Source organism: Megalops cyprinoides, chromosome 20, assembly GCF_013368585.1.
Source record: "Megalops cyprinoides isolate fMegCyp1 chromosome 20, fMegCyp1.pri, whole genome shotgun sequence".
In the NCBI taxonomy this organism is placed as follows: domain Eukaryota; kingdom Metazoa; phylum Chordata; class Actinopteri; order Elopiformes; family Megalopidae; genus Megalops; species Megalops cyprinoides.
The window spans coordinates 5,598,633-5,614,894 of NC_050602.1; the positions used below are offsets into that span (position 1 = coordinate 5,598,633).

The 16,262-nt window shown below is 45.1% G+C and overlaps 1 protein-coding gene across 1 annotated transcript; it reads right to left on the reverse strand.

The window, feature by feature from the left end:
- Positions 1–950: 950 nt before the first annotated feature.
- LOC118796043 (short transient receptor potential channel 1-like) lies at positions 951–15,935 on the reverse strand. Its single transcript, XM_036554873.1, has 14 exons — positions 15,907–15,935; positions 15,007–15,113; positions 14,126–14,280; positions 13,275–13,376; positions 12,198–12,400; positions 10,944–11,075; positions 9,948–10,146; positions 8,529–8,865; positions 6,460–6,599; positions 5,376–5,528; positions 3,382–3,557; positions 2,511–2,712; positions 1,989–2,183; positions 951–1,350 (listed from the first exon to the last, which is right to left on the reverse strand). Exons 1-14 carry the CDS (start codon positions 15,933–15,935, stop codon positions 1,123–1,125), a joined length of 2,358 nt encoding a protein of 785 aa, XP_036410766.1. The 3' UTR covers positions 951–1,122.
- Positions 15,936–16,262: the final 327 nt, after the last annotated feature.

Sequence of the window (16,262 nt, forward strand, 5' to 3'; positions counted from 1 at the left end):
CTGGTTTTTTCAGTTTAAAAAATGTTAAAAATGTGACTTTTTGTACCTAACACTTTTGCCATTAATGACATTATGCAGTCATGTTCACAAAGAAGACACAAGGGTCACATACATTCACAATCAAGGATCTTAGGGATCTTAAAGTAAATACACTTGGGTGACATCCAGCAGAAACAAAGTGCATTAGCATTTAGCGCTGAATAAATGGTGAACATTGGGTTAAATCTGAAATGAATCTGTAAGTGTGTCATACAGTCAAACATTATCTCCCTTTCATATGCTCACCACAAAGGCCTGTGTGTGTTTGCTTTCCGTGGCACACTGAAATGCACCTGTGCTTCTTCACGTTCGCTGTGTTTCTAAATTTGCGCGTGGAAGGTTGACAGGAGGGCAGCATTTGATTACATCTGGCCCTGCATGGTGTGCTCTGTGGAATTATCATTGCAATACCTGATGACGAAATGCTTCTTTGCAGCAAGATGGAGACAACCAAGCTGAAATACACTAACTCTGGCTTTTTACGTCTTTCGCAGAGCACCAGAGATGGATGTCAAAATATAACAGCGTGTATTATTTACATTTTGGTTGGACATCCCAAGCATTAAAATCAGCTATATAAAAGATGTGGACGGAGCTGTTCCCTTGTTGCACCCTCACTGTTACTGTTTTTTTCAGGGATAGGTCAAATTAATTTCAATGGCAGTTAGGCACACAAAAAAGTGCTAATTTTTTTTTTTAAAAATGTTAACTGACACATTTTTAGAAAACGGTCCCAATTGTTCTTTCATGTTTGCAATGACAATGAAGAAAAATCTTCAGCCATTTATTTTGGTTGGTCTTTTTATAAATTGTTGACGAATTGACACAACCGTTGACACAACTTTTAGCAAAAACGAGACCTGAGCGTCTACAAGTCCTCCACCCCTGGCCTTTCTGCCCTCTGGTGCCTCTAGTGGTGCCACCTGGTACTGCGAGGTTCATTTCAAAAATTCAGTGAAGGACACTACTATTTCAAGGGCTACTACTTCTAGTGGAATGGATAAGTAAGTTGGAAGCACACTATAAATGGCTAATTTTTGTTCCAGGAAGAAAAAAAATTTGTTTGGATGAGGGGGAGAGGAGTTAGCTTCTGGGCTTAAACGTGGCATGCTTGGAGGTGCCAAAGCCCATGAGGTCCCTCATCTCGTTGCGGAACTTTGAGAGGTCCTGCCGCAGGTCCCCCAGGCTCTCCACGGTGGCCTGCTCCGTGCTGTGCGACCGCCGCCGGCTGGAGGTCAGGTAGCGGTGCACCAGGCAGCACATAGTCTTCTGGTAGCTCTCATCTCGCTGTTGCTTCCTCGTCCTGCTCTCCTGAACAGAATGGTGCACACGGAGGAGAATGAACTTCCTTCAAACCATCAGGAGCAATGCACAGTATCAGCTCGTAGGAAACCGCGCACGCGTACGCGATTCACAAACTGATTTTATTGGGGGTTTACGTCTTCCACAAATTGTCACCCACAGGGGGAAAACATATGGTTTCAAATAAGCCGCTTGTGCTGGTAAGTATTACCAGCTACAATCCTGCACGGGTTGTTAAAATGATTGTTATTGTAAGGGCTGTAAAATAATGACACCCTTGAACGTCAAAGATGGACTAGACTGCAGGCTAGACAGGGGCCTGCATGTAGGCCCAGATGGAATTATCCATCCTACCACTTTAGAGAGCACCTGGGTTTTTGCTGCAATGAAAGTAAAGAAAGGGCAAATTTCAGGTTTGAGGCACCAAGAATTTAACAACCAGCATGGTCAAGGGTCACCTACTTACAGTGCATGCTTTGTGCGTCCCACCAAACACTTTCCCCGGGTTTCATTTTCAGACGCTTTCTTTGCTTTTGCAGAGGACTTAAATTAAATCTTGGCCTTCCAGTAAGCCATATGTTAAATGTTAGCTGCCACCGTTACAGCCGATGAACCGTGTGATTTGGGCCCGCAGTGGGAGCACTCACCCTGAGGCTGGTCTCCCTATTGATCCTGCCGGTGGAGGTGAATGAGCAGATCCACCTGCCCAGGCTGGTCAGGAAGCACCAGACCGTTTTCGGGGGAGGGAGGAGGTTGAAGGGAGGCGGGAGAGTGCACTTGTCATCAGAGTAGCTCAGCCACAGCTTGGCCCGGGCGAACTTCCACTCCTGGTCCTCGTGGTTCTGACAGAGAGGGAGGGAGAGAGAGACAGAGAGAGATATAGAGATAGAAGGCAGTGCAGATTGACACCAGAGAAGCTGAGAGAACAGGTAGACAGGTTTCAGGCAATTTCTTTGCTGTCAGTAGAACTACAGTTAATTCAGGACTTGGATTCAGCATGAGGTGTTACTTTCGAAAGGAGGTGGCATCTGACTGCATCGCAGATTCAGTGACGGCTCTATTTCTGTGCAGCTTCTCTGCATTATCTGCCAGTACAGGTCCAGGCAAAAGCAGTGCCGTCTCTGTCATGCAAAACATCTTCCTCCGCAGCGAGGGGACAGGCCACTCACCACAATCTGCTGGAAGCTCTTTTGCAGCATGGCCACCAGCAGCTTTGTGAGGACGATCACCACCACCACGTTGTAGGTGCCCACGATGAGAGCGCCCACAAAGGAGCGCAGGTCCTCGGTATAGCTGACCCGCGTCACGAAGAGCGCCACGTGGGCCAGGGAGAAGATGTACCAGAAGAGGGCGTAGCACGTGCCCAGGAACCTGCGGTGGGGCCGGCAGCGGGGGTCAGGGCTCGAGGTATCATTTAATGAGTGGAGTCCTTTGATATTCAAATATTGAGTGGACCCCAAAGATAACTATCCAAATAATCAAACCAGCTCTTTTTACCTCATCTGCACTACCTCATGACTATCTGCAAAGCCATCTGCATTCAGTCACCCATCCAGGCAGGGAAAGGAGCAATATCAATGAATTATTTTGTGTATTTATTTATCTCTCTTCAAATGCATGTAAATGAAGATAGCAAGAGGGTCCTGATAAATAATACATTTTCCATTGCAACTGTCTTATTGCTTGTGCACTAATAATTCTCCTTCAGTTAATATCCATGCCTGTCCATTATGCTTTAATGCAGTTTCTTTACATGATAAATGAGAAGGCATCCACTGCCATGCTAGCTATATACTGTAGTAATTCAGTACTGCAATTTACAAAGCTATTTGTTCTGTGGTCTGTGGTAGCCAAGGCTCTTAGCTTTGTCTTTATGAATAATGGTGAGAAAGAACACAGCCCTGGACTTTTATTCATTTTTCTATCAACTGACAACCAGTCAAATGCTGACCTAAGTTGATTTCATGGCTGAGTGTTAAAGTAACTGACTGCCTGGTTCACACAGGATGTTGCTGAGGGTGTGGTGAAGCCCAGACTTACGAGTTGAAGGCATCATTGTTGCAGGAGGGGTCCTCACAATCCTCCTCCACGCCCCCCGTGGGGGTGCCCTGGTTCCTGCCATACAGCTGGGTCAGCCCAATTGTGAAGGAGACCAGCACCAGCAGGAAGAGGCTCAGAAACCTCCCAAACTCCTGGAGCATTTGGCCCATTGATATCTGTTAACCCAGACATGGTATCACTGTTTGAGCATCAAAACTGCAATGTGATGCAGAGCACATTAAACTTAAATCTGATTAAATAAATGTGTGTTAATACTGAAGTTAATTAAATAAAAATAAACAAAAGGGTAGCCCTAACATGTACAATGTTATGTAGTTGTATTTGTACATGTATTTTACATTTAGAATGTATAAATGGGCCTTGTCAGGGACAAAGACTTGATGTGTTCTTGGTTTATTAAACCAGGCATACTCTTGGTTTCATTTAATACTTATTAAGTGTTGCCTCCTAAGTATTATCCCCCATGGGTTCATTTCATACTTGCTAAGTATTGCTAGAGAACATATAAGCAGTGGCACCCCATTTTTCAGCAGCTCAGCACCGTAAAGCTTAGGGAAATGTATCTGATGTAAAAAAAAAAAAAAAAAAAACTACCCATTTCACTGTGAAGGTGAATTCAAACCATGTGTCTGCCTAGAGTGACTAAGCGATTTATTCGTGAGGCATTCATGCCTTTCCTGAGTACCCCCCCATGCTTGGTGTGTACATGCAGATATTACAGGAATGTAGGGGGTCAACAGCTCATAGCAATGATTCACTCAAGCATGGAAAGATGGTACATCCCATCTCCTGTCAGGGCTGATGTTTGTGCCCAAATCACAGGTCCCAATACCTGCCCTGTAGTCATGGAGGCGGGTGAAGCCCCCGGGCTCATAGCCCCTCCCTGTGATTTTCATCTGGTAGGAGAGGGGGTGGGGTTGGGGGAGGGGCAAGAGCTGGGACAGCTCATATGTTCTGACAGAGCAGGGGGAGGAAGCCCTTTCCAGTGGGGGGTAAAGCACAGCCCACAGGGGGAATGGAATATCCCCATAACTATTTATCTCTCCTCAATTTCCACCACTGGGCTTTCACAAGACTCAGCGTGAGTCTGTGGAAATGTGTGTGCGTGTGTGCCTCTGCGTGCTTGTGTGTATGAGTATGTATGTGTGTACTGCACACTTACTGGTAGTCAGTGCAGACAGTGTTGTTCTAGTTAAGTGCAGTGATGTGTAAAAAAAACAGGATTTGTGGGGGAAAAGTGCCTATGAAAGCAACCACTCTCAGAGTGCAGACTATTCATGTGAATAGTCATGTGATGTAAGCTGATACAGCAAGTAAACACTTATTTATGACAGCAGAAAATTGACCATGGAACAAAAATGATTTCACCCATGATGTGATGGGTAAAATTATACTATTATTTGTTTGCATTCTGACAATCTTCCGTGAGACCATCAATAAAACATATTAAAGGTCAAGATGGTGTAATTTATGAAATAGAGGAAAATGTCAATAACCACCCAACAAAGAAAATGCCAGAAAACTTATAAATATTTTGTTGATTGCTGCTGGCGGGCCTTAGCCTGAATATTCTAGAAAAATGAATTTGGAGTAAAAACAGTCCAGGGGGAGAGAATGAGATGCTGGCTGTTGCGTGATTACACAAACAATGGAATATTAAAAACAGGTGATTGGCAGAGAGAGGAGAAGAAGTGAATAAAGGCAGAAAAATAGAGGCAGACAGCATTCGGCTTGCTGCAATAGCTGGGCTTTGATTACATTGAAGTGTGGGAATCTGTGTTGGTTCAGCAATCTGAACTGGAATCTGGCAGGTTTTGGCTTCTAGTGCTGGAGGGGCCAGTAAGTGCCTCAATATGAAGCTTGTGATGTAAGCAGGGTACCTGTAATTTTCATGGGACAGAGCTGGTGATGTAACCACTAAGCAGGGTACCTGTAGTGGTCCCAGGGTGGAGGTGGTGATGTAAGCAGGGTACCTGTAGTGGTCCCAGGGTGGAGCTGGTGGTGTACATGAAGAAGAGGCGCAGGTAACTGAGCACATTGGCGAACGCGAACAGACCCTCAGCCACAAGAAGGGGGTGGAACGCATCCCAGTTCTTCCTCTGATCCATGTCTTCCACACTTTTAAACTAAAACCGAGATGTAGGGTGAACTAATTTCACATAGTCATCTCATCTTTATACACAACGTGAGGACAGTGTGTTAGCTTTGTTAATGAGTAAAATCACACTATATTCAGTAATGGAGTACATTCATTAACACTGTAACATAACAGCAAGAATGCCAAGCAGATTCAGCAGATTCAGAAGCAGATTCTAACCACATTCTAACCACAATGCATTTTATCCATAACCATGCATCCATATGAGTAACATACTGAATCTTAATTTTAAATGGTTTCTTACAAATCATTGTAAGCTTGGCTGTTGTTGAAATGAATGAGAAATGTAGTGCAATGAATGGAAATATGTAACATTTGCTTTAATTTGTCAGTCATTTTTGTCATTTGTCATAACAATCTGTTGCAGTTAGGCTGAATATGTTCAGAAAGTACATTAATCTGTTATTAACAGATTTCTCATTTTTTCAAGGAACAGCATAAGTATGCTTTGTGTTTTGGAAAAAAAAAAAACATTGCCACAACAGCAAAAAGCTGGGAGTATATTCATACACTGTACAGTTTTCACATTATATTGGATTATTGTCATTTAACAGACGCTCTTGTCCAGTGCCACTTTCATAGGCTACAATTTTCACATTTTCCATTCATAAAGCTGGATATTTTACTGAAACAATTCTGGTTATGTATCTTGCCCAAGTACAGCAGCAGTTCCCCAGTTCAGGGAACTGAACCAGCAACCTTTTGGTTACGAGCCCTGCGCCTTAATGCTATATGCTACAGCGCTACCCTTTTACTGTTAATGTAATGCGCTGTCCTACTTTGCAATGGTTTAGTGGTGTAATGCCGGTATTGTGAGATAGGATGGATATCTCCTGAGATAGGATGGAGATCTCCTGGTCAGGCCTTGGGCTCACGTGGCCCACGGTGTGCATGGTCACCTTGCTGTGTGCCACCAGTTTGAGGGCGAAGGTGGACAGGTAGAGGGAGGTCATCATGAAGCTCAGCTGGTTGCGCGACTGCGACATGAATTTGTCCGGCCCCTCGTGCCACAGCCTCTTCATGTCTGCCCAGACCATCCCTGAGGAGAGGCCGTCAGAGATCATTCATCAACAGCAAGATCCTTCACTCTGCATTCCTTCTTACGTCTGTTAAAGAGCCGCTCCTCCAAAAAAGTATTTACAGCCTGGAGTACAACTGTATACTGATTGGCTGTTATGACAGTTGTGCATGTATCCATAGTGATTGGAATCAGGACAAATAAAGTAACGGTTTTATTATAAATGAATATGCATGAGCCCCCCCCGGAACTATTATCCTAAACAGTGCAGGCACAGGAAGTTTCAATATGAAGAACAGAGTCTGACTTCCTAACTTCCTGACACAGCATCACCATCACTAACAATTACATAGGTCTCCAGCAGCCACATTCTTTTTTTCTTGTTTCCTCTCTCCAGGAGTTTTTTTTTTTTTTTTTATCAAAACCTGATCCCAGATCAGCGCTGCCAGTAAAACCTCAGGTAGAATCCCAGCAAAGCGCCTTGACAGAGTCTCCCTCTGTGAGACTCCACTTTCTCCCCGTGTGCCTTCGAGGTTCATGCCTTAGATCTTGCAGATGGGCAGAGATATAACTGAGTGATTACTCCTTGACTTGGCCAAGACATTCAATCTCACCAATAATGCAGGTGTGCATCTGATCTGATTTATGCTGTGTGTACCAGGAGAATATAGATTATACTCCTGCGCCGTGATTATGCACACAAGCCTAAATCTCCTTCCTGATGCCGCTGGCAGTTCACTATTACTAAAATTCATATGGCATATTCATTAATCATTATGAAAACCATAGCCTAGTTGGGAACTGCATATTATAGCTGTCTCATCTTATATCCTGCCTGAGTTTGACATCCAGTGGCAAGAGCAAATCAAATTTGTACAGAAAAGGTATGCAAGTCAAAAAAAAACTCAAATATACAGTACCAGGAATCTAAGTGGAAACATCTATATATACTGTATGTTTCAATATATGTGATTTTGCAATGTGACTCAAAAATAGATTCATTTACATATACCAATATTATCTATTCTATGGGATCCCAGGTTGTTTGTGTTTCTTGTTCCTGCTACCTTGGTGTGAAACTGAGAAAGCTAAGCCTGTCTGACTTCCCCATTATGGAGGTTGTCCAGCATCAGAGATGGACTGAAATGAAAAGAGAAACAGAACAATGGGAACAACAGCAGTAATGGACGCTGCTTCCTGCTCTGCTCACGGCTTTGTTTAATGGGAGCAAAGCCTTCTGGGAAGGCAAAGAAGCATGTTCCATTTCTTTCTGCTTCTCACAGTGTTGGGCCAAGAATATGGGGAAAAGGACCTCATTCATCTTTGATCAGACTGATTATCTGTATAAAAGTCTCTAATGACGTCCTATACATATGATAACATGTTACTTCACACACCAAAAACAGTATAGAAGTATACGTACAGTCTATAAGAGAACCTAAGGCTATGATTAATACTTAAAGGGAACCTGGAGCTATTTTATTTAAGTTATTTAACTAAAATGTCAAAAATATTTGGAAATGAACCCCAGGTAACATTCTTTCAGGCGTTCCAAGCATTCATCAAGTCATTGGCCGATTTAGAAACGCTTGATGCGTCCAACCAAACACTCATACTGGGTTTTATTATCTCAAAGGACCACCCTCTGTGCCTTCCAGCACAAGGCAATCAAGCATCAAGGGCAAAAAAGATGAAAGGATTTCTTAATCAAGGATGAAGTAAACCCTAAAAACCTCATAGCTGTTCCAGGGGAGCGTAAGTTCTCCTGAGTAATCTGAGTTACAGTTTCCTGGCGGAGCTGGGCCGCCTTGATTGTGGAGCCTACAGCAATGCGGAAATGCCTTGCTTTTAAAGCCCACAGGCAGCACTGAAGCGTCTCCACTGTGCGACCAGCAGCAGTGTGGAGATGCTACCCAGCATGCCTTGCACCAGAGTGTGGGTCCGTCTCACCGCAGATCCACAGGATGAGCAGGTAGTCGATGGTCTCCAGGGCGGGGCCAGCGCAGCGCCTCTCATCGCTGTTGTAGACCAGCGAGCAGAGGTTGAGCAGCAGCAGGAAGGTGAAGTAGGAGGCGGCGTGGACGACGAACTTGACGAAGGGGGCGCGGATGATCCGGCCCAGCCGGGAGCAGGGGGCCAGCAGGTAGCAGGCGGACAGGAGCGGCCAGAGTGCGGCCACGCCCAGCAGCGTCAGCAGCTTCAGGCACGGGTGTCTGCGGCGGTACCCGGACGCCTCCCCGAACCACAGCGTGTTGAGGAACTGCTGGCAGCTGGACTGGGCCACGAACTGGGGGGGTCGGGGACAAGGGGACAAGGGGGCAAGGGGAGGGGGAAGAAGGCAGAGAGAGAGAAATAAACAGAAGGAGAGAATCAGGAAGGAGAAACAGAGAAAGAGAGAGACAAGCAGAGATAAAGAGGGAGAGACACAGACAAAGCCAAAGGCCAGATTACTTTCATCATATGCCACCAGTCACTCCAGATGACCTGGACTCAGGACAAGTACCAAGTGGCATCTCAATCAAATGCTGCAGCTGCATCTCACTGGCTGTAGTTAATTGCAATTACACTAAAACTTCAGGGCCATGTAATCTACAAATCATTCTGATCAAGACTGTCTTTAATCACAAAACATTAGACACTGGACATTCACCGTGACAGATTTATGACACGACCACCATATGTTCTGGCAGTGAAATAAGAATTGCACATTAATGACAACGTGATATACTGCCTAAACAGAGAGAACTGAGAGTATTCTGCCATAAATAATCCCCATCTTTTACCACTAAGCTAATAAAAACTGGAAATTCTCAGTGGAGGATTTCTCCTTGCTGTCTGGGCTGATGCAGCCAGGAAGTACAACTTCCCATCCTGGTTTTGGCAGAACGCTGTGGAATTTCCACGATCAAACCCCAGGTCCTGTGAAACACGTGCACAGTGTATGACATTGTGTACCAGCTCTGTGCTGGAACAATCTAGAAGTGCTGAGTGAAATCCACTTCATCCATAGCTGTAAGCAAGTCTTTTCATTGCATTATTATTAAGCTTAGAACACCCAAAGATTTTTCTCCCAATCTTAAACACATTTATAGGAATTAAATAAATATTATTTCGCAATATGCACCGCAATATAATCATGCAATGATATATACTTTCCATAGGGTGGAAATGACTCACAGGCTCTATAAAATTTGTGCCTGTGTTTTTACATACATTTATAATATTCATCTCATATTTGAGATTTTAGATTTTAACCTATGGTATTTTTTCTTTAGGTTAAACAAATCACATATTACACCCCCATGAGCATCAGCCACTTCTCAGAGCGATGGTCATGGAGGCGGGGTCACAGGGCAGTGGGCGTGGCACCTCTTTCTGGTTGTACTGGATGGCCAGTTTGAGGTTGCTGAGGCTGGCGCTCTCCTCGGGCGCACCCTCCTCCTTGTCCCCCTGGGTCTCGCCGGACCTGTGGTTCAGGATGGTGGCCAACTCCCGGGAGTTTCGCGCCTGGGCCAGCAGGTCTTTGGCGAAGGTCTTGCACTGCTGGGCCAGCTCCTCATACTCATTCCTGCCCCGCCCCCCACATAAACAAAACAGTCAGCATTTTGCACGTTAGACCCTGTTCTCCAAAGTGGTGCCACAGATTTTATAATTTAACAGATTTTCAGCTCAGTGAGTTCCACATTGAAAATTCTGTCTCTGCTAGTGTTGTAAGTGTTCAGATTTATTTTGGCAGATTTATATGGCTCATTATGAACATTCTTGAATGGGCGTGGTCTAAATCAGAGCATCCACAGTGATCCCAGGTAGGCGCACCAGAACCTCCCCCCACAAACTGGGACCTCCTACATGAAGGAGGGAGGAATTCAGGTGTGTAATATCTGCTCGTTCAGTAGATATTTCTCTACAATCAAGGCGTGAAGGTTGTGTCTGATGTGGTTATAGTGGTACTTTTATTTGGCTTGTAATCTGATGAAGGATCGCACCTGGCCACAGTCCAAGGTTATTGCATAAACAACACAAGCAAGGAAAAGAAAGGGGGAGGTGGGGTGGAAGAAGGACGCCGTGAACAAATAACGCTGAAAGGAAGTTGTACGTGGGATTTTTATAGTCGTGGATGGGACCAGTTTGTCTAGATTCGGCTAACTGCGTAGAGATTGTTTGAAAACTGTTGGGAGCTTTGATATTAGAATGTTTGTTGTCACAAATGTCAAAATGTGAGGTATATTTCTTTCAGAAATCAGGATCATCCAATGGTCTTCCCATTTTGTCAGTCCTTTAAAGGCCCTGCCCTACCCCCACAGCCCCTACCTAACCTCCACCTCCACCAGGCTGAGGAGCTCCACCCTACCCCACAGCCCCTACCTAAACTCCACCTCCACCAGGCTGAGCTCCTTCAGGTCAGCGCTCAGCTCAAACGCTCTCAGAATGGGGTCCTCCTCCGTCAGCATGATCAGGGAGGGGCTCGACAGGCAGCGGTAGATATCCAGGCGAAACCTGAGAGAGAGCAAGAGACAGTGAGAGAGCCAGACTGGGAGCAAGTGAGAAGGAGAGATACTCAAGGTGACAGAGACAGAAACTAAGAGAGTGCAGGAGAGACAGAGAGACGGGGACAGAGCAATAGAGAAATAGAGAAGGAGAGAAAGAGTGAGGGAGGAGTAAGTGTAAGGAAAGAGAGAGGGAGGGAGAGACAGAAACAGAGTCAACAGAGGGAACATTAGGTGCAGCAATAACAAGTTGCCACGGACACTGCTATTGAAAGATGACTCCAAGCCTGTTTGAGAGTCTAATGGGATGGTGTTCAATGCGACTGCAGTTTGGAGGGGAAAGGGCTCTTGTCTGACTGAGGTATTGCGTTCAGATCCCAGCAAGTGCATGAGCACGTACCCCGAGGATACCATCAGACATTCTTCTTTGTGTTGGCTCACTGAAATGTTCCATAAAAGCCTTCTGCATTTGTACAGAATATGAATGTCATAAAAGAGAGGTCTTAAAATAGAAATCACCACATTTCTGCTGATATCTACAACAGGAAGGTTAGCAGCACTGTGCATGACTTGTAAGATTTTATAAATTTAGCCCATTATTTACGTAAGTAATACCAAATACACACCTTTAAATTTGTAAAAGTGACAAATTAAATGCAGAAACAACACACAAATGTTATCAATATGCAGAATGTGTTGAAATACATAAAAACTGTATATTTTTGAGAAGCATTATGCCCAAATGCTTTACATTTTTTATCCATTCCACTCAGTCAACCGAGCAAAATTCAAGGGAAACCCATACAGCATGCAGCCTCATAAAATGTTATAACAGCTGTGAGGCTGAACCATTTTTCACTGATGATTTATAGGCCCTGAGTCAAAACGCTGGTCCTTTACAGTAACTGCAGGACTTAACAGCCAGTGATTCAAGGCATTTCCTAGCATTCCACTTTTCTGAGCAAGTAACCCTAGCAGAGATCAGTAATTGTACATGCACACACACACAAACCAATGCATGCAAACACCACACACACTCACACACACAGACACAGACACACCCACCCACACACACACGATACAGGGGTGTCTCTGTGGACGTGTGCACCCCCTGGGGTCGGAGGTCACGTGCCTGGAGTGGCGCAGGCTGTCGTTCTTGTTCTTGGTGTGGCACTGCTCACAGTCACAGCCGGCTGCGTGCGGCCGCGGCAGTGAGATGTCCTGCTTCAGCAGCATGGCCAGGATCTCATAGTTGTTGCGGTGGGCGGCTCGGATGACCGGGGTGATGTCCATCGTGGTGGAGTACTCCGGGTTCTGAATGCGCCGCATGAGTTTCTGAGGGAAACATACCACCCCAAGCGTACCATATAATCCCCTGCCAAAAAATTCACTGTTTTCATTCCTGTTCCAGCATATTACAACTTTACCCCACCCCCTCCTTTCAATGCTACAAAGCAGGGCACCTCTGCCTCTCTCTGACCGAAATGCTTTTGTCAACAGTTTAGACTTCTGCTCTGAAAGTCTCCATTGTTTGATCCAATTACTAACGTAGAGCTCTACTGAAAAAATAAACAGACGTGGGGCCAGATGTCAGAGGATCTGATAAAAGCCATGCTTCTTTCCAGAGGAGTCAAATTCAGACCAGATGTCTCGCTCCAAGTCCTGGCTGCTACTGGAGAGTCACAGAGGGGAACGTGGGACACTTCCAGACACATCCCGCAACGGCCCGTTTCACCAGCACTCACGTGCACACTTACACTTGAGGGGCTGTTCTAAGCGCTGGGCCTGCTGTGTTAAAATTAATTTAACTTTCAACTTTCATTACATTACGTTATTGTCATTTAGCAACTTAGATTATAATGTTATCTGTTTATGGAGCTGGATATTTACTGAGGCAGTTGTGGCTTAAATACCAAAGGTATAGCAGCAGTGTCCTAGCGGGGAATTGAACCTGCAACTTTCTGGTTGTGAGCCCTGCTCCTCATCACTATGCTACACTACTGCCACACTTTTAGTGGCAAATGAAAATGTGATTCCCTCAGATGAGGAGGTAAGGAAGGAGCTTTGGCAAAAAGAAAATGCATTCATAACTTTAATGAGCTAATGTTGACCAGCGGGATGTTATTTTACTCGTCACGAGCAAGGTCGGCTTTGCCTGCTTGCAGAGCAACACTAAGTGCCTTTGAAGGGGAGCTGTGAGGAGGCTGACCGCAATGGAGAGCTTGGAGGACCTCCGGGGACGATGGTTGAGGAGTATGTCGACGGCGCCCACCACCCCCGAGTCGATCGCAACCAGGAGCGCATCTGTGGTCTGGACACAGAAACAGTGAGAGCCGGTGTTTTCAGAGGAGCTGATAACAGTGGTGCTCAGGCAGCCTTTTAACATGCTCCATCATTCCACTCGCATAGAATTATGTCTCCTGCGATAGGTCCAAAATGTAAATTTCTCTCTGCAAAACCCCTCCAAGTCTGGACATGCATTTCGGCTTGGTAGAAGAGACAAAATTCTAAGCGAGCAGATCTAGGATGAATACGAGATCATTACTGGTACCACGCCATTACTCTGTTCAGCATAAGCCATTAATCAGGAAGAGGATCTTACTGATTCAGGGTAAGATTATTAAGAGAGATAGAGAATGACTGCATTAAACATTAATCTGGGCTGGGCTGTTCCTAAGTGCAACCCTTCAGTTCACTTTGTGTGGGCTGTGGTTAGTGAGGTACTGTGTTACTTTAAGTGTATTTGCAGGCTCAGTTCTCCACTGACGTGTCTGCGTGTGTGTGCATGTGCATGTGTGCATGCATGCGTGTGTACAGGTGTGTGTGTATGTGTGTGTGTGTGTGTGTGTGTGTGTGTGTGCGTGTGTGTGTGCGTGTGTGTGTGCATGGTTATATGTGTAGGTGAAAGTGTGGGTGCGTGCATGGTATGCATGTGTGCAGGTGCATGTATTCGCGTGTGTGAATGCATGTGTGCGTGCACACATGCCTGTGTGTACAGGTACGTGTATCTGTGTGTGCACACGTGTGCGTGTGTGTGTGTGCTTGCACGCATGCAGTCACCTCACAGCCATGCTCCAGCAGCAGCCGAAGCACATCCAGGTTCTCGTTCTCGATGGAGAGGGCGATGGCGCTGCGGCCCAGCACGTCCACGCAGTCAATATTCAACCCAATGCTGTGCCTCTGCTCCAGCAGCCTGCTCACCATATAGCAGTCGCCTTTCCATGGAGACAGTGATTATATTTACAGTTATTATTATACTCAGACTTAAGTGATTATATCACCATGAGTAGCAGCCAGCCTTAGAAGAGCTCTCTTGCCCTGAGCAAGGAGAGTTGAACAAAACATTTCCTTATGCTAAAAGACACAACACAAAGCTAGTTAACTGTACGTTTACATGGCAGAACTAATGGCTTCCGCCCTCACAACCATTGTTGATTTAACTAGAACCCACATTTTATTAATATAAACTGATGCAAACCCACTGATACTGTATTTTGCTTACCTGAAATAAAGCACCACTAAAACGTAAATGAATTGTGCAATAGTCTGGCTCCTAATTCATCCACCTGCTGTTGGAGAGTAACCCCTACCTTTTATATTTTTTCCTTGTTAAACAAGCTGCAGGCAGCCAAGGCCAAATGTGTCGTTTTGGAAGTAAAGAAATGTCAGAAGAGCTTGCAGAAACTGTATTGATAGATTGAGTGCTGATGTAGGTTACTACTTTCTCAGCTAAATCCCACAGCGCAGACGGGAGCAGCTAGACTTGGGGCATGCATATTGGCACGTATGGGTCGTTATTGCCCATTATCATAATCATGTTAGATAAACATGCAACGTTAAGTGATAACAATAACTACCTTATGATCGTGAATTGTGCTGTTACCAAATGCTAAGTGGTTCGCTCTATCACAGTATACCTGACAAAAAATTTTCTCACTTGCCTTTCTCACAAGCCAGTAAAAAGAGCTTTTCGTCAAGGGTTGTTTCACCCTTCAGATCTCTCACGTCTTTGAGGGCTAGATAATTCATTGTAGAGGAAGTGTCCGCGCTCGTACAGAAAGAAGCCGCTCCGAGAGGGTTAAAGACAGCGTTTCGGCGTGCCCCGCTCTAAGTAAAAACGTCCATTTGAAATCACCAGGTTGAGCGGGGTTAAATGATTCGTTTCCCCCGAGTTTAGTACTTGAAGAGGTCACGCCGGTGGTGCTGTCAGTTTCACGGGAGTTGTCTGCCTCCTGTTTCTCCAAATGTGTTTTTATGATGCAGTGAAGTTTATAACGCTCTTTGGTTTTCCAAGGATTGCTTTACACTTTATTCCAATTGCGCTCGTCAGGACGGCTTCTTCGTAGACCCATTCTGACCGAAGATGTGCCCTGTATCGTGCTGTTTGCCGAAGACTGTCGGGACAACATCACAGCAAGGATCTGATAGCGCAGGGGTCCTGATGGTGCTGCTGCCGTGCGCATGTGCATCATTCGGTTGCTTCTTCTGCTCCCGGGCTCGCTCTCTTTTAACTAAATACCGTCGCAATAAACACGCCAACTCATCATTTGGTTTTAGGTGGTAATATAATTATTTCCTCATAATCTCCCAGAACTGTTCCTGCGGACAGTATGTATAAGTATGTATGCGGATTAAATGCGCTAGAAATATTAGAAACATTGACCCTCATGTCAGTAAGTGACGAATTCAATCGTTCTTTTTCCTCTACATTTAACGGACCACAGGCATGCGACCCATGGCCCAGCGCTACAACAAGGAGAACATTTGGCCTGAGGGCCAAAGAAACGTGGTCTCAAAAGATCAATGTAAAAATGCTTTATGACAGGAACTTTCCGACTGACCACATGCTGAGGTCACAGGTCACACACATAGTGGCATGTGTCTTGTCTCTATTAGCTTTTTATTTTAGTAATGATATTCACAACAGTGACGGTAGTTTGAGCTTTCCAGTGCCAGCAGGCTGAGGTCATTTTTATGAAGAAAGCAAACAGAAGGTCACACATTTTTCACTTTTCATGTTTCTCAATCCCCTAAAACATATCCCCTGTCCCCAATCTCCTAAAATATGCCATGTTTTTTTGGTGACAGCCTTTGGTAAGTAGCCATACTAACCATCAGCTGCAACAAACAAGACACAAAACACATGCAATCTAATCACTGTACATTTAAATATAGAATATAGAATTAGGTAAAATCA

What these genes read in the sequence shown, in the direction of transcription:
- LOC118796043 (XM_036554873.1), bottom strand. Translation starts at nt 15,935, where the DNA reads ATGTGTGTGACCTGTGACCTCAGCATGTG. An exon ending in ACCTGTGACCTCAGCATGTG is followed by an intron (nt 15,114 to 15,906) that starts GTCAGTCGGAAA and finishes TTTCTGTACGAG; the next exon opens with CGCGGACACTTCCTCTACAA. An exon ending in AACTGGTGGCACACAGCAAG is followed by an intron (nt 5,529 to 6,459) that starts GTGACCATGCAC and finishes TCTCGGTTTTAG; the next exon opens with TTTAAAAGTGTGGAAGACAT.